Source organism: Centroberyx gerrardi, chromosome 5, assembly GCF_048128805.1.
Source record: "Centroberyx gerrardi isolate f3 chromosome 5, fCenGer3.hap1.cur.20231027, whole genome shotgun sequence".
Taxonomy (NCBI): domain Eukaryota; kingdom Metazoa; phylum Chordata; class Actinopteri; order Beryciformes; family Berycidae; genus Centroberyx; species Centroberyx gerrardi.
The window spans coordinates 16,347,001-16,368,154 of record NC_136001.1 but is presented as its reverse complement, the minus strand read 5'-3'; the positions used below and the strand labels follow the sequence as shown (position 1 = coordinate 16,368,154).

Genomic DNA, 21,154 nt, shown 5'->3' with positions numbered 1-21,154 from the left:
GAAAAATGGCATCCCAAACATAAATCCAGTGAGTGGCTAATATTGATTCACTGCCGGGCAGGAAAGTGGGAATGAGCAACTCCAGAGATTCCCAATCCTGGGAGGGCTGTTAAAGCGTCAGAGATGAAGGAAGCACAGAGTAAATCTGGGACTCCGTACCTATCTCAATGCATATCAGGGCAGATTTTTCAGCCTTGCAGTAACGCACTGTCAAAGATTAGGTTTCACGGCCCATTAGTGGACACCGTCATCTCCCCCAATTACCATAAATCCTGCTGGCACTCCTGTAGGCAGCGCAGGCGATTTATGTGTACCATGTGCCACTCTGCATCACTCCTGCGTTGCGATATTGAATAAAAACTAAACATGAAATACTGTTCCCTCCCTTTGGCGTAATCCCGAGGCCTGGTTATCCTGGAGCAGGTGGTAAATTTAGGAATTAGGTTGTGGTGTAAGTGGGAGAATAGAGTTAATAGATGCGGTAGTGAATTGTGAATGACATGAGATAGTAGCTTTTGTTGCAGCAATCCCAGTGGCCTAAAGGGAAGCTCCACTCTTGCGTCAGCGTTGACTTTTCTAATCCAGTGGAAGACCCTCAGCTGTAGGCCGGGATCTGGCCATATTCCTGTGTTCCTCTCCCACTTCGGTAGAATTCTAATCCCACTGTTTTTACAACAAAATTCTCCATCCCTTTATGCTGTAATCCGCTTACAAGTGTATTTCCCTCAAATGCAATAGCATACAGTTTTGCTGCTACGTATATACAGCTCACAGTTATAATAGCATACAGAACAGGGACGGTTCTTTGGTTTGTTCAAACAGGTTATAGAAAGGCATGTTTATTGCATATAGTATCTATAGCGTGTTGGCGTGTGTGCAGGGTTCATGTCAAGCTATTATTTTATTGTTTGTGAACAGCATTGTTATCTCATGGTGGTGGAAAGGCAGTAGCCTACATGTTTTATGTGTGTATCTAGTGTAGGGATTGTCGTTTGGGATGGGAAGAATCAAGACGGGTGTGTATTTGTGAAGTATTGTTGGAGAGCTGTTGCACTGTGTGTGTTTGTGTTTGAATTGGGGATGTTGTAGGTGTGTGTGTGTGTGTGTGTGTGTGTGTGTGTGTGTGTGTTTAGTGGTGGTAGGGGTGTCATTGCTCTTTACCGGTCTTCTACAGCGTGGTGCCTACGGAACGAGGGAGTGAGCTCTGTCCTTTTAGGGGCATCCAACACCGACCAGCTGATGGAGAACATAGGAGCAATACAGGTGAGGCCACAAAATCGTTTATGTATGTGTGTGTAAACTTGTGTTTGGTGTTCAGTAGTGCGACTGTATTGACAACCCATTGGCTCACTGTCGATTAATTAGAGAAAATGTTACCTGACCCGTTTCCCCTGGTCCATATTCATGCCTAACAATCCATAATGGCATTCTCCTCTCCTGGGTACAGCACGGCCTCTTGGGCAGTTTGCTGTTGCATGCTTGGGTGCTTTACTGTACGAGTTAATAAGGTCAGCGGAGTATCAGTCGCCAGGGGGATTGGAGGCAAGCTCAGGGCCACTGCTTCCTCTCCTGATAAGATGCACTCATTTAATGGGATTTTCAAACCAATGGGGGTTTATGTTCTCTCCTCACATTATGTCTGGCCTGAGGTGAATAGCATTCCCATTCCTCTCCCTTCTTGGATGATTCTGTGTGTGTGTGTGTGTGTGTGTGTGCGTTTTAATATATTTTGTGTATGCTCATGTGTGTGTTTATATAAGTGCCTGCTGTGTGTGTGACGTGTGCATTCTATATGTCTCCTCTCCCTGAGCACATTTGATATTTCATTTCTGAAATGCTATGCTCACATTTCCAGAGGGCTCTGCATTATTCCTCACACCAGGGGGTCCCAAACATTTTTATGTGGCAGACTACCCAAATAGACACATTTGGCCGCGGTGCTTCATTTGGTAATATTTCTTTCCCAGGGAACCAGTACAGGGTGATTTTGTTGATTCAGTATCACATTGTTCATATGTCTACACTATAATGTGGGGAGATAGAAGTGGCGAGAGTGAGAGAACTTAAAATTAGAATATTTTTTTATTATTGGGAATTAAATCATAGTGAAATGAAACCGCTGCCTTATGGTACTTACAGATTCTCATGAAATGCAGACAGAACATCTTGAGTTATCTTAATTTATGTATTTATTTTTGATGGATTAATAAATGCATCAAAAGAAATAAATCATCTTTACACATAACCAACTTGTTAAAAATATATATATATATAAAATCATAAAAACGCTACCAAAGGAATAGGATTTGGTGGCTGTATGGGTCTTGACGAGCGTTGCACAGGGAATTGAGGCTGCAAGCCAGACTGTGATTAAACGAAGACGAACTTCAGTGACATCTAGAGGCGACAATAGGCAACTGCAGAGATGTTTTGTTTTTCATTATCATGGAATCACAGAAAACCAGAGGGACCAACTGATAGATAGCTGAATGGTAATAATTAAAGGCGCTCCCAACAAGTGCTGAGAATATATTTTACTGTCTTTGTACTCTGGTTTCTCTCCTGCCGCAGGTTCTTCCAAAGTTGTCATCCTCCATCACACATGAGGTGGACAGCATCCTAGGGAACAAGCCGTACAGTAAAAAGGACTACCGCTCCTAACGCGTGGCACAGCCCCGCCCGGCAGGGCCGCACCGGGCTGCAGCTGCAGCGCCCCACCTTTGCCTGATCCTCTGTTTGCTTGAGCTTTTACTGAGTGAGACCCTGGCGCATGAGTCTGGCCACACCTCGGCCACCCAGGGCACCTCATTTAGAGTTACAGGGATACGATGAGAATAGGGGGAAAAAAATAAAGTCACCTCCACAGGGAAGGAAGGGATTGACACGAAAGACAGGTTAGGGATATGCGCTCATAGTTAAATCAGTTATACATTCAATTCAGCTGAACGTATTTTAAAACCGAAGAAAAATACCTTTTTAAAAAAAATAAAGCACACGCTTGCTTGGCAGCCAGATATTATTTCTTTTTGCTTTTTTTTTTTTTTCTAAAAACTGAATGCGTACAAAAGGAAGATTTAAGTTTATACTGTATGAATATACAAGAACTACTCTGTTGCACATGTACCATAGCCATGCATTTGTTCCTTGGAAGTTCTGTTTACAAACACCTGTGTACTGTACAATTCTGTCAAGGTTTCTCTCTGAAACAGCTGTTTGTTTGTGTTGTCTACATTATCAGTGTACAAGCCTCCTCGCAGGCTTAAACAATCAGCACTTTAGTATTGTCAGTATAATGGTGGAGTTATTTTAAGGAGGTGAGAGGATGGGTATTACTATAATCTTATCACACAGTCATTGCACTATAGAATTGCATCGCCTCCCCGAGACCAGATCCCTCTCCATAATCCCGTTCCCTCTGCTCATCTTCCCACTCCTCCCTCCCTCTCTCTCTCTCTTCTACCCAGCCTTCACTGGCAGTGGTTCTGTCCAGCCTGATGCTCTGACACTCCTGCTGTCTAAGCATGGCAGAGCCTCCACCCCCACCCTTTTTGCATGGGTGCTGCTGTGTGACAGTACTGAGAGGATAAGGGTGAACGCCTGCCCTCTGCTGGAGAGGCTTGCCCCCTGTCCTTAACTTGCGTGTTCAGTGAACCATCCGCACTGCTGAGTCAAGAGTGCAGGCCGTTGTGTCAGGGCGACTCATCTGCCACCGGAGAGATTAGCTACTTATTCATCCCCTATAGTAGGAACTACAGACTGCGTTAAATCAAATGTAGTGTCCTACTTCACTGTGCTACCCAGTCTCTTCTCTCTTTTCAGGGTGGGGTGTTACATGATAAAGTGGTCATACCAGTGCTGGGTCAACATCTCATGGAAATTTCTCCTTGATCAAATTGTGTTCAAGTATTTTTGCCTTATTTACAGTTGCATCAGACTGTGCAGTGGGCTCTGGCGTAGACCGCAGCGCGACAGCTGCCCTGGGCCGGCTGGCCTCATGTCCCTGGCATATGGGAACACAGACTGGTTGAAGTGGTTCAGTACAGCTTATATTTGTTCCTCCCCAATGGGAGCAAGGGGTTGCGTGTTAAATTAATAGGTTAGTGTCAGTAGCTCAGGGAACGGAGCAGGTAGTTTTAGGTAGAAGCTAACTAGGCATGTGTTGGTGTACGCATGGTCAGGAGGTCGTATTTACTTGTATGTCTTTCTTTCATGTGTGGACGCTGGAGGACTTCATCGTCCGACCCGGTGACATTTCACGTGGCTTGAGCCAAAGATATTCCGCGCATCTCTTTGACCACACGTCACTTCCTGCAAGATTATATAAATCATGTTGAAGCATGTGCTATCCAGCTTGCTATCTATCTATGGTATGGACTTTATTCCATATATATCCTCACTTGACCATGCTGTTATAACGCTTAACAAATACGTCCTTCATATACAGTATGCATAGTACAACTATTTGCTTTAGGATCGATAAGGTTCGTTTCAGGTGGCAGGTTATCTGATACATCTCAGAAGTATTATCGCACACTGAAGAAAATTTGACGCTGCCCTATATCGGTATTCATTCTTTCTCTTTTGGGTGCTCTCTTACTGTGATTAAAGCACAAGTGGATAGCATGCGATCCATCCTCAGAGCATGGACCCTCTTCAGCCAACCTGCATATGGGACAAGCAAGGTGATGCTACCCAGCTTAGGCTACTAACACATGTAGATAAGGAGTCTTTACTAACAGCTGATATTCATTCTTAGCTAAAGCGAATACAGGTTAAGGAAACTGGTGTCAGTGCGAGTGGTGATAAGAGCGAGATGTAAGTGCTACTCAGTTAAAGTGGAGGGGAGAGCTAGAGAATCAAAACGAACGTTACAGTGTGGGATTTGTGCAGATGAGGTATACAATTATGCTTCGTTAAAATTCTAGGTGATTTTTTAACAACAGCAAAGTCATTTGTGTCACTGGTGTAGATCATGTTTGTGTAAGTGTGTATGTGTGGGTGGGCGTATGGGGGGGGGGGGGACAAAATAGATTGATCCCTTGCTTTAGCCTGTCGTATCGGTTGATCCCTGTGTACATTTTATTTGCTGTGTCTTGTATGTCTGAGTGAATTAAAGAGGCATATGCCGATGTTGTTTTCTCAGAAGAAAAAAAAAAAAGATGAGCAAAGAACACTTAGTTCATTAGTCTGTGAAGAGTTCCTGTGTCTTAATATTTTCATCAGCAGGGAATGGAGAGTAATTTTTTAGAGATGTGTGTTAAGAGCTCAGAAATTCTGACAAAGTCAGGAGCAAAATCCTTAGACACTTTAATGGTATTTTTGTGCATTTTGTCGCACCATCAATTGTATTTCACACCATAGTGCACAGGGCTTAGCACTGACCTACCTAAAAGAGATCCAGCAGTGTGAAACTCATCCCCCGGGTAATGCTGTAAAAGGTTTATGCACACTGTAGAAATAAGTGTTAATGCTCAAGAGCTTCATAGAAAGGCTAAAGTCTAGTTATCTGGTGCCCTCACCTGCCTAGGAGGAATATTTATGGAAAAATCATGCTTTAAGAGGTCCTGATTACTGTTCTAACATGATATTAATGACCAGTTCAGAAATGAAACCAGACCCACAGACAGATATAGCTTATTTCATAGAAGGTCCTAGGTTATACAGAGAATATATTTTTATGTTTGAGCCTTTAATGTAGTAGAGAGAAGAAGAACAGTTTTTATTTTTTTCACCATGCTGCATTTTCCTCTGTTAATATTGTATCAATGTTAAGACTGACAAAAGAAGCAATTTCTTTGTATTGTGTATGCATTGTGAGGAATGATCTGAACTGAATGCGATGGTGGACTAAATTCACTCTGTGAAGACGCCCTAGTGAGAGTCTGATATCTCCTGTTCTGTACATAGTTTGACCTTTGTATATATTTCTGGTTGTGATCACCTCTGCCTTTTCTCTTTCTTTTTTTAATTTTCATTTGCAGGCATTGCTAACTGCACTGTGCTTGAATCTGAATTTAGACAGGATGTACAGCTTCAATCTTTAATGAAAATGAAATGACAATGAAAAAATAATAAGAATGGTAAATAACACCTTAATGTGTCTGTCTTTATTGGTATCATTCATGAGTTTAACGCCTTTTTTTTTACTGTGGGTTTGGCAGAGTTGCAAAGTCTCCCCTCTCCAGTGGACAAGAAATGATACATTTAAAACTTGCAGTATATTCAACTGTATACAACTGTGAAATATAAATATGAAGAAGCAATTTATACACACAAAACAAATTCAAAACAAAAACTGTTAGGACACTTTACCTTGGATGAGGCTGCTGCACAGGTGATTGATAATCGTGCAATCATTAGACACTGATTCATATGGAACTGTAACGGTTCCAGCTGTCCATTAAAGCACATTTAGTAAACAGGAATGTGCTTTGCTATATTAAATTGCACAATACAGTAAAGCACCATAGCACCATTAGTTTCAGGATATTACTTCATATTGTACAGAATTGGAAACAACTTCATAGCACTAGAAAGTGATGCATATAATGAGATGAGGTTGAATGAATTGCTCTTGTTTGAGACATCGTGGCATCATATCCAGCAATACCACCAATTTCCATACATACGGTAATCATACTTGATTGTTTTACATACCTGCAAAAGGCATTTCATGGCAGACAGACAAAATAAACACAAAATACTTAGAGTACATTAAACAAAACCACAATCTTATTAAGAGGAGTGAAATGGATCTCCTGGTTTTTGGAAGAATGATTCTTATCCTGAAGACTCTTAAGCTTTTGTTTAGGACGAGGCTGAGTGAAGTAGCTCCCTTTTGACCAGTAGGAAGGGCAATGGCAACGTACCAGTGACGGGTCGGGCTGAGGCCAGGCGGGAGTCGACTGACTGACCACAAACTTGCACAGTTCAAGGGACACCTAAGCACGCACAAAGCATTGTCCAACTCAGGTTCAAACATGGAATTGCAATTCTCATCAGAGTCCGTCTCCATGAAGGTCTTCCAGCCACCTCCTGTCCCGAGGTTGAGGAATTTCTATGCTTTTATTCACTCGAGTCACTTCAGTAAAGGTTACTTGATCTGTCCCGGTTTGTTGGAGTCTTCCAACGAGACGGAGGTGCTATAATGCGTTGTCCTGATGTGAGTCCTCTCTGCTGCCTCTGTAGGTGAGGCGTGGGGGCCCACCTGAGGAAACAAAGACCTGTCAGTCCAGCTCAGCAGATATACCACAGATTCAGATTCTGTAAGACAAAGCACCAAGGAGAAGTGCAGCCTCAGCACTTCTGCCCCCAAACTCCCACAGCAACCGAATGGTGTCAGCACTATAATTTCTTATTTATTCTTATTTCTCAAGTCAGCTAAAATGCCACTTCCAGTCCAGCTCAACAGCCTGGCTTTGTTACAGCATGGCTTGTCACTAGCCATTCCTGTGGACATAATGACAAGGCACTGAAAGTGTTGAGACAGCAGGAATGTGCATGTACCAGTCATGCTGGTTAGTCATTACCTTCCTGACAAGTGAGTCCGATCCAACTGTTGAGACAGGTACAGCGGCCGCTCCGACGGTCGCAGTGCGCCCCATTCTCACACTCGCAGGTCTCGGTGCAGTCTGGGCCGTAGCGGTTAGCTTTGCAGTCTGACACCACACACACACACATACAGACACATTGTACTACACAGTGCCGGACAGGAGCCAACTTGTGCATGCAGTATCAAAAGAAAGAAGATTCAAGCGTCTCTGAGCCTCACCAATGTCACATCTGGCCCCAGTCTTCCCTGAGGAGCAGAGGCATCGTCCCGTCACGGGATCGCATGGAGTGCCCTCTTCACAGTCACACACCTTCGCACAGCGCGGGCCGTAGCTGCCCTGCTCACACTCTTGAGAGGAGGAAAAACAAGGGGTTGTAGACAATAGAAACATAAGCAGCAGTCAGTTTGATTCTTGGTAACAACAACAAAACAAAAACATGCCAATGATCCCAGTACTTTACAGACTGTGTACTAACTGACCTCTATGACAGCGGGCTCCGTTGTATCCTGGAGGACAGACACACTGGCCTGATGCAGGATGACAGGAGGCTCCGTTCGCACAGTCACACTGCAGCTGGCACAGCGGGCCGTGGAGCCCAGGAGGGCAGGCTGAGGACGAGGGTTCATGGCACGTGAGATATACAGTAGAGCTTTATGTTTTAAAACCTTCCCACTGAATTAATAAATGTGTAAAGCCCTAGAGTTCAACTTGTCAGACACCTCAAAAGTAAAAGCTTCAATTTGTGCGTCTAAAATAGGGCTGAGCAGATTTCTGTCTGATTTCTGAGCAGATTTCTGTCTGTATTTTTCTAGGTGTGGAAGAAAATTTAACATACATGTAACAGCTTAACTGGTCTCCCTCGGGGAATGCACATCATGTTTCATGATGAATGGTTACCTCACTGTAATCTTTGGGCCATAACTTACTAGGCCAGAGGTCTCTTGTCACAAGTGGCTCCTGGATGTCCCAGACTATCTGTAGATTCTCTAAACTAAGACATAACATATGATGCTGTAACCCTTTTCTGTGACCTGTTCCCATGTCAGCACATTCTGTGCGTCCTTGGAAGATACATAAAGACCAGCTCAAATCTATTCTCCTTTGAAGAAGTGTATGTAGCCTATGTGCTGTGTGCATCTCTTCCTCTCATGAGACTCCTTTTAATAAATATATACTCAAGTAAGACGAACCTGACTCCAGAACTTTTTCCTCAACACTAGGCATTTCTCTATTTTCTTCTCTCTTCTTACCATGTTCACACAGATGTCCATAGTAGCCCGGCCCACACTGGCAGGTCCCTGTCACCTTGTCACAAGTGCCGTTATTCTGGCAGTCACACTTGAGCTGGCAGTTGGCACCAAATGTCCCCACAGGACATTCTGGCACATAGATGAGCAAAACAGGAAGACAGTTAGCCACAATCCACCTAACAACTGAACACTTGCCCCTATAGGTTTAGTTAGCATGCTATAGCAGATCATTAATGCAGCATTGGCACAAACAGGTGCAAAAAAAGGACCAAATATGCTGTGTACTGATTCTATATACAGTATAAGTGTGAATGTCTCACCTCTGTCACAGTGTGCACCAGTCCAGCCCAGACCACAGGTGCAGTTGCCGGTCACAGAGTCACACACTCCACCGTTACTGCAGTTACAGCGGTGCACACAGTCCACCCCAAACCAGCCTGGAGCACAGCCTGGAGCCAAACAAGCAAATTAAGCTACGGAAAAGATGCTGCAATACTGAAACTGTCATGAACTAAACAGCACCTGTTTAAGTGCTTCACAATCAAGACTAACAAAAGACAGAAACAAAACAAGAAACACAAAAAAGAAGACTACGGCAAAAAAAGAAAAAAGAAAAATGCAATACTGAAAATAGAAACATCATCACATAAAAAGTGTTTTTTTTTGTTGTTTTTTTTAGTTTATGCCAGTTGTCTAGATGTCCTTTACATTCTCCCTGCTGGTGTCTGTACACAGTCAGTGTAGCTGGAGATATCAGCGCTTATTTTCCCACCTTCAGAAGAAGCCATTTGCTGGCCTTCATTGTTGTACAGTATTAAAAACAACTTGCACAGACTTGAAAACTGTTAGATAATCCATCACTGTAACCATGAAGCCTGAAGTGATTTAAACGACGACACTAATGGAATACTCTCGTCAAGGAGTCTAGACTTGGGAAGGATCAGGTGATCTGAGGTTGTGCGAGAGTCTCATAAGGGTCATGAGGTCAGAGATATAACTAAAATGGACATGTGGACGTGCATAAACACAGTGTAACAATAGCACGAACAGTAGGTTGGAAGCTCACCATGTCCACAGTCTTCTCCTCTCCGCCCAGGCCTGCAGACACACCGGCCGGTGACCGGGTCGTTCTGGGCCCCATCTCCACACAGAGCAGCCCGAGCACAGTCCGGTCCATAACGCCCAGTGGGACAGGCTGGCAACACACACACACACACACACACACACACACCAAACATCTGTCATTTCAGTATCCAAATAGCATACTGTAACACTCAGCAAAAAAACAGTATGCCATTATTTATTCAGTGACCGCGTCAGTTTCAGATGGACTCACTGATATTGCAGCGAGCTCCTATAAACCCTGCTGGGCATTCACAGGTGCCGGTGGTAGGAATGCACTTCCCACCATTTTGACACTGGCACTCTTTGTCACAGTTGGGTCCATAACGACCCTCTCCACACACTAAAAAAAGTTTAAAAAAAATAGACAGCAAACAGTTACTACTTTTAAGACATCTCATCTCACAGTAATGAAAAGAGATGGCTTCCTTGATGGAATGTAATATGTCCCAGAGAGGTAGAATATTAGCTTTTATACGTACCTTGGTCACATTTAGGGCCATGGAAACCTGGGGCGCAGTAGCATGACCCAAACACTGGGTGGCAGAGCTGGTTGGTCTCTGAACACTGGCAGACCTGGTTACAGTTGAGCCCGTATGTTCCTGGAAGACAAGCTGAGAGAGCGAGAGGGAGATTTACATTTACAGTTTGTATACATTTTGGATGCCTTGTGAATGTAAGAATGATCGTATAATAATATTATTTAATTAAGCTTTTTTTTGGGGGGGGGGGGGGGGGAATTTTAGCCTTTATTTGAGAGTTCACAGTGAAGAGAGACAAGAAATCATGGGAGAGAGAAGGGTTGACATCTGACAAAGGTCCCGGGCCGAATTCAAACCTAGGCGGCCCCAGACCACTGAGCCACCAGGACGCCCAGCTTTTTAAAGGAATTGAGAAAGAGTGGGATTGGCACACAGGATGTTATGGCTGCTCTGCACTACTCACTCTGTTCGCAGCCGTTGCCTGTGAATCCAGGAGGACAGCCACACTCTCCAGAGACGTGGTGGCAGGAGGTTCCCTGAGGGCAGCTGCAGCGCTGCATGCAGCCCTTCCCATAGGCACCAGGCAAACATGCTGGATGTTTGAAAAAAAAAGAAAAAAAAAAGCAATGTCAGATGTTTATAGCCACAGGTCAAACAGAAACACCTGTGATGGCAGGGTTTGTTTTCAGCACAGCCCCCGTCATCTGGAACGTTCTGCTATCATAAGTGAGAAACTAATTCACTACTTTCCAGCAAAACAATATGTTCAGATGTTGACTGTTCTGTCCATTTTAACTGTACTTTTTGTTAATATATCAAATTTTATTTTCAATCCAGTTTTTTATGTTCTGTTGTTTTCATTTCATACTTTTCTCCTCATGCAAAATCTCTTTGATTCTCCTGAAAAGCACTATTCAAATAAAATGCATCATCAATATGGCTTTCCATCTCTAATCCTGCTGATGCTTTTAGATGTTGTGAAATGTATCATCATTTCTGTTACAATACCAAACTAAACTTCCTCCACCAGGAGTCACTAGAGTATAACGGTCTACAACATGGACACATTTCTTATAACAAGTTTGTACCTTTATCACACAGTTTTCCCCTCCAGCCTGGTGGACACTGGCAGTCTCCAGTGCGGTGGTGACATGAAGCCCCGTGCTCACACTGACATCGCTCCTCACAGCCTGCGCCAAATTGGCCTGCTTCACACGCTGGACGGCGGTAAGTAGAGGAGAAGAGGAAATTAGGGGTTATATTTGACAAAAATATAAAGTATTGCCATCCCAACAGCACAGTTTCCATGGTGCGGCAGTTCCCATGAGGTAAAAGTTTCTGTAGATTCGTTAATTGTGCTTAGTTATACAGTAGAGGCTGGATTACCTTTCTCACAGTGTTCCCCAACCCAGCCGGGACCGCAGCTGCACTGTCCAGTCTGTCTGTCACATTGGCCGCCGTTCTCACACTCACACTTCTGCTGGCAGTCCGCCCCGAATCGGCCCGCCACACACTCTGTGTAAACATACAGCGGCATGCGCAAGGACAAAAAGCAGAAACACACACACACACACACGACAAGACAAGAGAAAGAAAACAGAGACGTCATGATACGAAACCACATACTAAAGGGAAACTTGCTCTGTGACATTTCTGCTGAGGACAGCAATACCTTTTTTTCCAATAATTTGCAGTCAGTTGGACCTAGTGTACAGTTGGCAACCAAAGGTGGCAGACACAGAGTTTGGAGGGTAAAGAACATTCCAGCAGCGGGATTAGAGGTTTCCTGAGCCTGAAGAGGGGGCCGGGCCTGGCATGGTGCGCCCAGGGAAAGGTTGTAACAGGCACAGAGGGAGGATAGTGTGTGATGTGGAGCGCACAGGGAGAATGAGCCAGAATGTCTTTGCGGGGTCGACTGAGACATTTACAGAGCAGACTATGGGGTCTAGCAGACTTGTCTGTGGTGCGAACACACACGCTGCCAGGGAATAACTCTACTTTAGGCAAAAACAAATGAGCTAAGGCAGCAAATTAAACTCAGACTAATGTATTTCCTGAACGCAGTAAAACAACCACAGGCCACTGTTCTAAATGGTTACATTTCAGGTAATGTTTTTCTTCGGCATTTCTGTCCAGACTACTCTAGTTTTCCAATCTCAAAAATTCTGATGTTTTTCAGCAAGATTAGACTTATATCAAGTTTTTTTTAATTATTACTGAATGTGATAGTCTGTCAATCCGAGAGTTTGGATAGAAATTGATAAGTATGGGTAGAAATGTCAGATTACACTGTATGTGTGGTTAAGTGATACATGGAGACGCTTCCTCACAGCATCTCTGTCTGTGTGTGTTGCTGGACTTACCCAGTTCACAGGCTGTGCCCATCCATCCCTTGGCACATGTGCATTTTCCATTGGTCTTGTTACAGGTAGCTCCATTCTGGCACAAGCAGCGCTGGCGACAGTCTGCGCCATAAAAGCCTGAGGGGCATTCTGGGAGAAAACAGACAAAACTGTCTTTATAATCTTGTGACCCCTCATTTAACTCTTGTGCAGCTTAGATCACCTGTATCACTGCGCTCTATGCTCTGTACACTCACCTTCTGTGCAGTTGGGCCCAGTCCAGCCTGGTGTGCACACACACTGCCCACTCGCCGGGTGGCAGATGCCATTGTTATGGCAACTACAGGTTTGGTTACATCCTTCCCCATAGAAACCAGTTGGGCACGCTGCCAGGAGAGAGACAAACAATATCATTACCTTTTGATGAACTCTGTTGATCAAAAGTGGAAATTCCAGCGTCTTGGTAAATGATACAGGCCATACCATGGGGAAAATCAAGTCAATACTTTCTCATGTGTGATCATTTCTGTGCTGGATTGTCCCAAATAACTTTGAAACTAAGTGTGTTTTTGTTCCATTGTAAGTCAGTGTTACAAAGATGGTGTTGGTGCAACGATGCTTCTACTCAACTCAGTCCTGATATGAACCACCAGGCTCTGTCCCCACCTTCCTTTCATGGCGTGTCATATAACTCTTGGAGTTATGGCAGCGTAAGATTATCCGTGTAATTTTAAAAGATCTGTGGTATGTCTGTCACTCACTCAGGTTGCAGTACGGACCGATCCAGCCAGCGGGACAGGAGCACTCCCCTCTGACGTGGTTACAGCTCCCGCCGTTTAGACACAAGCACTTCTCCTGGCAGTCCAGCCCATAGAAACCCTGCGGACAGGCTGAAACACACAAACATGGAAAGATTACCTCTTACTAGCATGACGCTGTATATAAAACTGATGAATTTGGCTTTGACTTTTGTATGGGTATCACTGAGATATGACCAAGGAGCTTCTCTTACGCCTTTCACAGAAGGTTCCGGTCCATCCCACCTGGCAGGTACAGGCTCCGCTCACATGGTCACACGCTGCCTTGTTGTCACACTGACACCGATGGCGACAACCAAGACCAAACATACCCGCTGGGCATTCTGAGGTGTTCACATGAGACACAACTTAGACAAATGGACCAGTGATTTGAAGCTTAAAATTACATTGAGTCATTTGCTTTGAGTTATTTTTAAAAAAAAGTTTAGTTTGGAGTGATAAAATGGAGGTACAGTGATAAACTAAATAATGAACAAACAAAAGCAAAAACCAAAAAAAAATCAAGATGACAAGCAAAGACTAAACTGTATTAGATAATCGAATATTACATTATTATATAACACAGAATGAACATTGGGACCCTTAACAAAACCCAGAACACAAATAACATAACCACATACTCTGATGGCAGCGTGCTCCAGTGTAACCGGCCTCACAGTTGCACTGGCCAGTCACGGCATCACAGCTGCCGTCTCCATTCCTACAGTCACAGGTTTCAGCACAGTCCGCTCCCCAGTGCCCCGCATCACAGGCTGCCATGGAAACATCAAAAGTGTGTGTCGGACATCACCGGGGACATTTGGTGTTTTTGGTATCAGATATTTAGTCTCAAACGTCAAAGTCTCGGTTTTCTTACATGATTCACTTGTACTTTACCTTTCCTGCAGTTGTGCCCGGTCCAGCCAGGGGCGCAGGTACAGCGGCCAGTCACATGGTGGCAGCGAGCGTTGTTCTCGCACACGCACTTCATTTGGCATCCCTGACCGAAACGTCCAGTCGGGCATGCTACACAAGGAAAGAACGATTTAAAACCCGGAGAGTAATCTACCCCAAACTCACTCCGCCAGACGCACAAAAGCACAGCGAGTTCCTATGACAGTTTTAGTGTTGTGATTGTGCCATCAAGTGGGTTTTTTTGAGAGCAACGGTTGTTTAAAGTGGAATAACATTTGTTTTTCTCTCAGTGAAAATATGTCTGAGGTGGTTTTCAGGCTGCTGAAGGACTGTATTTATAGGCTGGGTAACGTTGGGATTAATGGTCCAGGAGAAAACCAACTCATTAATCTTCTAACATCTTGGTCTATTTCTTGTCAAAACTACAGCACTGTATGATTTCTACCACACTGTATGATTTCTACCACAGTTTTCAAAACAATCACAGTGCTACGATTCACCTCAGCTGGTTGACGATTGAATGCATGTTGCTATGGAAACTTTCCTACAAATCCACGGATACTGCGGATACTCACAGTTCTGGCAGAGTCTGCCCATGAACCCTGGGGGACAGTTACATGACCCGTTGTGTTTATCACACACGCCGCCATTCTCACAGGCTGGGCAGGTTTCCTTGCAGCCTGGACCCCAGAAGCCCTCCGGACACACTGCGGCAAAGATTGTGCATTACGATCAACTGTAATATTATTTTCATCATCATCATGCAAAAGGTGGTATTTCTGCAATATTTAAAATCAAGCTGTCAATAAAAATGTGTATACACTCACAGTTCTCACAGTGCTTTCCTGATGTCCCCGCCGGACACTTGCATTGCCCGGTCACTTTGTCACACGGGGCGCCGGTACAGTTACAAGGGAGGGCACAGCCTGTACCAAACCGTCCCTCTGGACAGTCTGCAACAGGACACAGCTGGGGGATTAGTCTCAACAAGCGAGGATAAATACTGAACAGCACTGAGCCTCGTGACATGAAAAAAAGCACGCCCTCTGCATGTGATCTACAATGTGAGAAAACAAGGTACAGACTAACATTTTGACAAAAAGGTACAAATGGTACAGCCCCAGTGACAAAAGGTACAACTCTTTGTACAGGGCCAGCTACCTTGATCACAGTTCTCTCCACGGCGACCAGGAGGGCATTTTCGTTGGCACTCCCCGGTCACATGATTGCAAGACACTCCTGGCAGGCAGGTGCACTTCTTTTCACAGCCGGCCCCATAGGTACCCGGGTCACATTCTAGAGACGGAGCAGCACAGAACGCTCAGTTATCACCCAAAGATGGAGACAAGACATGTAACTCTTCAGAGCAAAACATGACCTACGCTACATCTGATACCTCATGATGAACGTGACCTTTATTTACCCTGAATAAATAAAGGTAAATAATAAATAACACAGCTATCTGCTAGTGTGCTCACCCTCTTTGCACGTGTTGCCTTGGTATCCGGGTTTACAGACACAGGTGCCATGGCGACGGTGACATTCCAGAGTGTTCTGCTGGACGCACTGGCACTCCTCAGAGCAGCCTGGTCCAAAGGCCCACTTGGGACAAGCTGGGGGAGAAAACAAGAAGGAAAAGAGACGCAGAAGACTTAGAATGTTTTCACCAAGTCTGATCTTAATGCATTTATTAGAATGCTGCAATTTAACGTATGGGTCATGTGAAGTCAGAGATATATGATATGATATTTAGATTAAGATAATGATGATAGATTAAGATGGGAAAAAAAACACTCCAGTGAAAACATGTGGACACCTGCAATATTAGCCAGATTATTGGACGGTTGTTTGGATATGAACAAACACTGGGAGCCTGTCAGTCAACGTTTCTACAAGCTGGGCCTCTTGACACGAGAGTTCAGGGGTGAAAGATCACAAGATGGTGATGTGTGAACAGTGGGACTCACGTAGGTGGCAGAACCTCCCGTAGAGCCCGGGGTCACACAGACAGGCTCCATAGGTCCGGTGGCAGCGCCCGTTGTTGGCGCAGTTACACTTCTTGTTGCACTGCTTCCCATAGAAGCCCTTAGGACAGCCTGCACAGAGGAAAACATAACTCACAGTAAGCTTCAAATATCTACTTATGAGATAATGAGATCATGTAGTGGTGGGAAAATGTCAGTGCAGATTAAGTAACAAAGACATTTTTTTTTTGTCTGGGACAAACAGGGGCAACTCACCATCCTGGCACAAGTCTCCACTGACCCCAGGCGGGCAGCGGCAGTTTCCAGTGACAGGATCACAGCTGGCACCATTCTTACACTTACAGGGGAAGGAGCAGTTTTTACCAAAATATCCCTCGGGACAAGCTGTGGGATTGAAAAATAACAGGGTTTACAATTGCTCAACTGTCAAGGCTGACTTAAGAATCTGTTACAGTGATGAGGCACTATATGTATGTGTGTGTGCGTGCATGCCTGCGTGTGTGTGTGTGTGTGTGTGTGTGTGTGTGTGTGTGTGTGTGTGTGTGTGTCAGCAATGTCTGTGTGTGCTGAGCCAATCCTCACTCTGGTTGCAGATGATGCCTGTCCATCCGTCAGGACAGTCGCAGCCATTTCTCTCTAGACGGCACTTTCCTCCGTTGGAACAGTCATCACAGGTCAGACTGCAGTCATTGCCAAACGTGTCGTTCAAACACACTGAAAACAAGAGGACAGGGGCATGTCTCTACATATTTCACCAAGATCTGTTTCTGAAAACCAGAAGATACGGCTCAAGTTTACAAATGCGTCTGGTAAACACTGCCCTACAAAGCCAAAAATGTCCTGGCCTGCCAAAACTATTGTTGGTACAAAAGTGAACTGTATATCATTTAATAATACTTCAAAGTATATTTTTTTGTTATTATGTCTATACCCCAATCATGACCTTTGACCTTCACAAACACAAAATATAGTTACTGCTGCTTATTTGTAGGGCAGAACAATAACCGTGCTTTTTTCGCTTGCTTAACATCAGGTATAAGACGGTTACGAATGTGCCGGTCTTGAGCGAAATTCTTACAATTCCCAGTGAGGTAACATTCAATCTTCAGTGACTGCTGTTGTCAAATGAATCCATCAAGGTTGGGCGACACAAAACAGCGCCTTTGGGCTTCCTGCTACGGGCCCCAACTAGCTGCCAGTGCGTATAAGCCTCACCATTACAGCCAGCGATGCTGTGGTGGTACAGTATGTAGGAACAGCCTGGGAGCATGAAGCACAGCAATTAACCCCCACCGTGTGGTCTGTAATTGCCTGCAGTAAATGAGGCTGTCAGACAGCTCTACCTCCTCTGAGTCAGACACAGGTAATCAGATACAGGTTGCTGGTTAATGGTAATATGTGGGTAATTGTGGGGGGGTGTGTGTGTGCTAACCGAATTTCTCTGCCAGGTTACTCTCGGCCCTCAGCTCCCCCTCGTCGTCTTCGTAGTCGTCGTAGCGCTCCAGGGGCTGACTGTAGTCCTGGAGCAACGTGAGCTGGGGGTGAACGAGAGGCAGTTCGACGGCGCCTCCACTGGACAGGGCCTCGATGGCATGCTCTAGTGCTGTGGGGGGAGAGAGAGAGAGAGAGAGAGAGAGAGAGAGAGAGAGAGAGAGAGAGAGAGAGAGAGAGAGTGTGAGAGTAAGTAAGTACATTACACACACTCCAAAAATATACATATTAACAAGTCTAGTTTTTGAGTCTTAAAATTGTTTTTTCTTTAAAACAAGTGAAAAAAAATCTGCCAGTGGAGTGAGAAAACCACTTATTTCCAGTGCATTTTCACCTGTTTTGAGAACTTTCTTAACCAAGTTGGTCTGAAGTAGAAACAAGTGAAATGATCTCACCCCACTGGCAGATTTTCTTTGTTTTGTTTTACGTAAGGTTTTAAAACTAGACTAAATGACTCGGTACGATGGGTATTTTCTTGCAGTGCAACAGCAACAGATAGCCAGGAGCTCCACCGGTGTGATTCCCACTCGCCCACACCGTTTAATCTGATTGCTGATACTCACGGATGCAGGAGCGCCGGTCCTCGTCCAGACGGAAGCCCCGCCGGCAGAAACACTGGAAGGAACCAGCGCTGTTCTGGCATGTGTGATCACACCCACCGTTAGCTGCCAGACACTCATCCACATCTAAACAACGCAGACACAACACAGATTCAAATGCTTTCACTACATCACCGAACCTCCGAGGAAAAGATGAGAATAGCCAAAAACAATTTAACAGAACTGTGCTCAATTTCCTCACGTTACACAATGAACTAAAACAAAGACAACCTTGTGCACACTTGCCGTTCACTTCTTCTAAGTTCAACTGGAACTCCTCCAGATTCAACAGAAATAAATACTCACAGTCTCATAAAAGTGTGAGTGTCATTCACTTTTGACTGAGTGCAAAACATACCATCGCAGCTACATCCATCTGAGTTGAGCCTGTACCCTGCTGAGCAGTAGCATTCATAACCCCCGGGGTAGTTGGTGCAGTCCTGCTCACAGCAGGAGCTCTGCTCTCCACACTCATCCACATCTGCCAAACCAAACAAGCAGCAACACAAAAATTACGATCCGAATACAGTGATATGCTTCCCTGCTCACTGAAAGCGATGTTTTATAGAGATAATACGATTTGAATAAGTTGAATAGCCAACTATGGTTGAGATTACAGATAAAGGAGAATGTCACTGAATTTCAGCTTAATGTTATTCCTTTTCCTTTTGGTTTGTATTAGTGAACATCAGTGAACAGACAATCACCCTGTTTATAGTGCATTATAAGAGCACTCATAAACATTCATAAGATGCTTGTAATAATAATTCATTAGAGTTTATATCTATAATGTTTTATAAGTGCTGATGTAATGCATCAATAAGCATTATGTGTTCTTATAAGTATGGTTATACGGCATTATAGTGTGAGTGTAGTGTCCCTGTACCCTGTAATGCACAACAGATATGGCAGCCATACAAAGTGTTGCCAAGTGTTGATACTGCATGCTATTCCCTTACCAACACAGGTTCTGAGGTCATCGTCTAGTCTGTAACCTTGGTTACAGGAGCAGACAGGGCCGCTGTTCGAATGTTGGCAGTGATGGGAACAGCCGCCATTGTTGTTCTCACAGCTGTTCACTATCTCCATCTCAATTCCTATCACAAATTCACAGTAAGATCAGACTGCGTCTTAATGAAATGTTTCAAATAGTCATATATTAACTAAAGATAAGGTGTGATATGTTTAATAATATTGAGAGAAAGGGGTTAAACTCACTGTAACACTGCTTTCCATCGGACCCCAGCTCATAGGCAGTGTTACACACACAGGCGTAGGATCCCAGTGTGTTGTGGCAGCCATGAGCACAGTTGGCCTCCTCTGTCTCACACTCATCAATATCTGTGAAAAAAAACAACCAAAGAATGTCAACAAAACAGAGCGATGCATCTGGATTGCACAGCCTCTGCCACCAGCCCATCTGTGCTGTTCACATATCAAATCCATTATCCATTTCTGCACTTGGTAGCAGTCTTTCACACACTTTCAACTCCATATTGCTGTAGACCCACCAAGCTGACAGTGGAAATCTTAGGCTAGCAAATTATGTATCATCTTTCTTTCTTTCTTTCTTTTTAAACAGGGGCAGTGCACATTGATTGACCCGAGGGTAAATGTGCCAACTGGCAACTTTTCAACTGTAGTCCCTGTGGCCAGGTATTATTAGCCAAAAACTAATCTTCTTAAAACACACCTTTTATTAAAACACACACTTAGGTAATGTTTTTGATTTTGCCCACGTTTTAATCTTGTGTTTTTTCTTAGGTTGCTTTATTTTTATGTAATTTTATTTCTAACCACTATTCTTTTGAATGTATTTCCTATATTTCTTTCCTGTTTTTGTTTATATGCCTTCTTATAAAACACTTTGTAAACTCTGTGCTACATAAATAACATTTATTATTTTCATTATTTTTGTTACTGGCGATATTAACCTTGACAGGTCTTCCTGTCTTCTGCCAGGATGTACCCAGCTTTGCAGTCACAGTGAGCCTTGCCACCATCGGCCCGGCACTCATGCATACAGCCTCCATTCTGATCTGCACAGGGATTCTGCACTGTAACACAGAAGCACACACTCATAAACATAAATCTGCATGTCAGTCAAATGGGGAACGCTCCCGGCACAGTAGGAGAACGCTGTAAAAATCTGCTGTCACACATCGTAATGCGGAGCACATGGAGAATCCTGAATCCACACCACCAGCCAGTACCCCATCTCTATATTGTTCTGGGTCCTCTCTCTGCATAGTTGTGTGTGTTTAACTTGTATAAGCCTGTCCGGCATCTGGGATGAGAACCTTCAGCTCTGCAAAAATTAGAGGAAGCTGTTCACAGCCAACAATTACAAAGTAAAAGCGTCTAAAAGACAGTAATTTTTTTGGGAAAAAATCGTAATCTTTCCACCCCCTGAGAACTGTCCACTGCATGGCCTCAGAGACCAGGGGAGAGACAGAGAGATACAAAAGAGGAAAGGACATCAAAATACTAATTTGGAGAAAAAACACTGAAGAAGACTGCTGTGATTCACTCCAATGTAATGTCTCATCCCATGAATGACAGTTAATCCTATTCAACCACAGACATCCTGTCAGATAATTGCAATTGGCAGCAATTGC

General features: G+C 44.2%; 2 protein-coding genes across 5 annotated transcripts in view; one reads left to right on the top strand and one right to left on the bottom strand.

Annotated features, from left to right (window-relative positions):
* Positions 1–5,704, top strand: part of kcnab2a (potassium voltage-gated channel subfamily A regulatory beta subunit 2a) — an 85,954-nt gene extending 80,250 nt beyond the window's left edge. For all 4 annotated transcript variants that reach the window (XM_071895188.2, XM_078283428.1, XM_071895184.2 and 1 more), the window contains 2 exons: positions 1,175–1,263; positions 2,572–5,704. In XM_071895188.2, coding sequence (XP_071751289.1) covers positions 1,175–1,263; positions 2,572–2,661 — 179 coding nt within the window. In that variant the 3' untranslated portion in view covers positions 2,662–5,704. The remainder of the gene's footprint in view (positions 1–1,174; positions 1,264–2,571) is intronic.
* Positions 5,705–6,106: 402 nt separating this feature from the next.
* megf6b (multiple EGF-like-domains 6b) overlaps positions 6,107–21,154 on the bottom strand; it is a 51,555-nt gene continuing 36,507 nt past the window's right edge. Inside the window, exons 8-38 of the mRNA XM_071895215.2 lie at positions 20,471–20,593; positions 19,755–19,877; positions 19,496–19,633; positions 18,895–19,017; positions 18,501–18,623; positions 17,879–18,049; positions 17,029–17,160; positions 16,702–16,830; positions 16,429–16,557; positions 15,940–16,074; positions 15,623–15,757; positions 15,289–15,414; positions 15,037–15,168; positions 14,444–14,572; positions 14,188–14,319; positions 13,762–13,890; positions 13,511–13,639; positions 13,007–13,135; positions 12,771–12,899; positions 11,794–11,922; positions 11,496–11,624; positions 10,871–10,999; positions 10,408–10,539; positions 10,140–10,268; positions 9,870–9,998; positions 9,124–9,252; positions 8,804–8,932; positions 8,033–8,161; positions 7,772–7,900; positions 7,530–7,658; positions 6,107–7,207 (exon numbers count right to left, since the gene is read on the bottom strand). Of these exons, the coding sequence (XP_071751316.2) occupies positions 7,143–7,207; positions 7,530–7,658; positions 7,772–7,900; positions 8,033–8,161; positions 8,804–8,932; positions 9,124–9,252; positions 9,870–9,998; positions 10,140–10,268; positions 10,408–10,539; positions 10,871–10,999; positions 11,496–11,624; positions 11,794–11,922; positions 12,771–12,899; positions 13,007–13,135; positions 13,511–13,639; positions 13,762–13,890; positions 14,188–14,319; positions 14,444–14,572; positions 15,037–15,168; positions 15,289–15,414; positions 15,623–15,757; positions 15,940–16,074; positions 16,429–16,557; positions 16,702–16,830; positions 17,029–17,160; positions 17,879–18,049; positions 18,501–18,623; positions 18,895–19,017; positions 19,496–19,633; positions 19,755–19,877; positions 20,471–20,593 (3,983 nt within the window). The 3' untranslated portion in view covers positions 6,107–7,142. The remainder of the gene's footprint in view (positions 7,208–7,529; positions 7,659–7,771; positions 7,901–8,032; positions 8,162–8,803; positions 8,933–9,123; positions 9,253–9,869; positions 9,999–10,139; positions 10,269–10,407; positions 10,540–10,870; positions 11,000–11,495; positions 11,625–11,793; positions 11,923–12,770; positions 12,900–13,006; positions 13,136–13,510; positions 13,640–13,761; positions 13,891–14,187; positions 14,320–14,443; positions 14,573–15,036; positions 15,169–15,288; positions 15,415–15,622; positions 15,758–15,939; positions 16,075–16,428; positions 16,558–16,701; positions 16,831–17,028; positions 17,161–17,878; positions 18,050–18,500; positions 18,624–18,894; positions 19,018–19,495; positions 19,634–19,754; positions 19,878–20,470; positions 20,594–21,154) is intronic.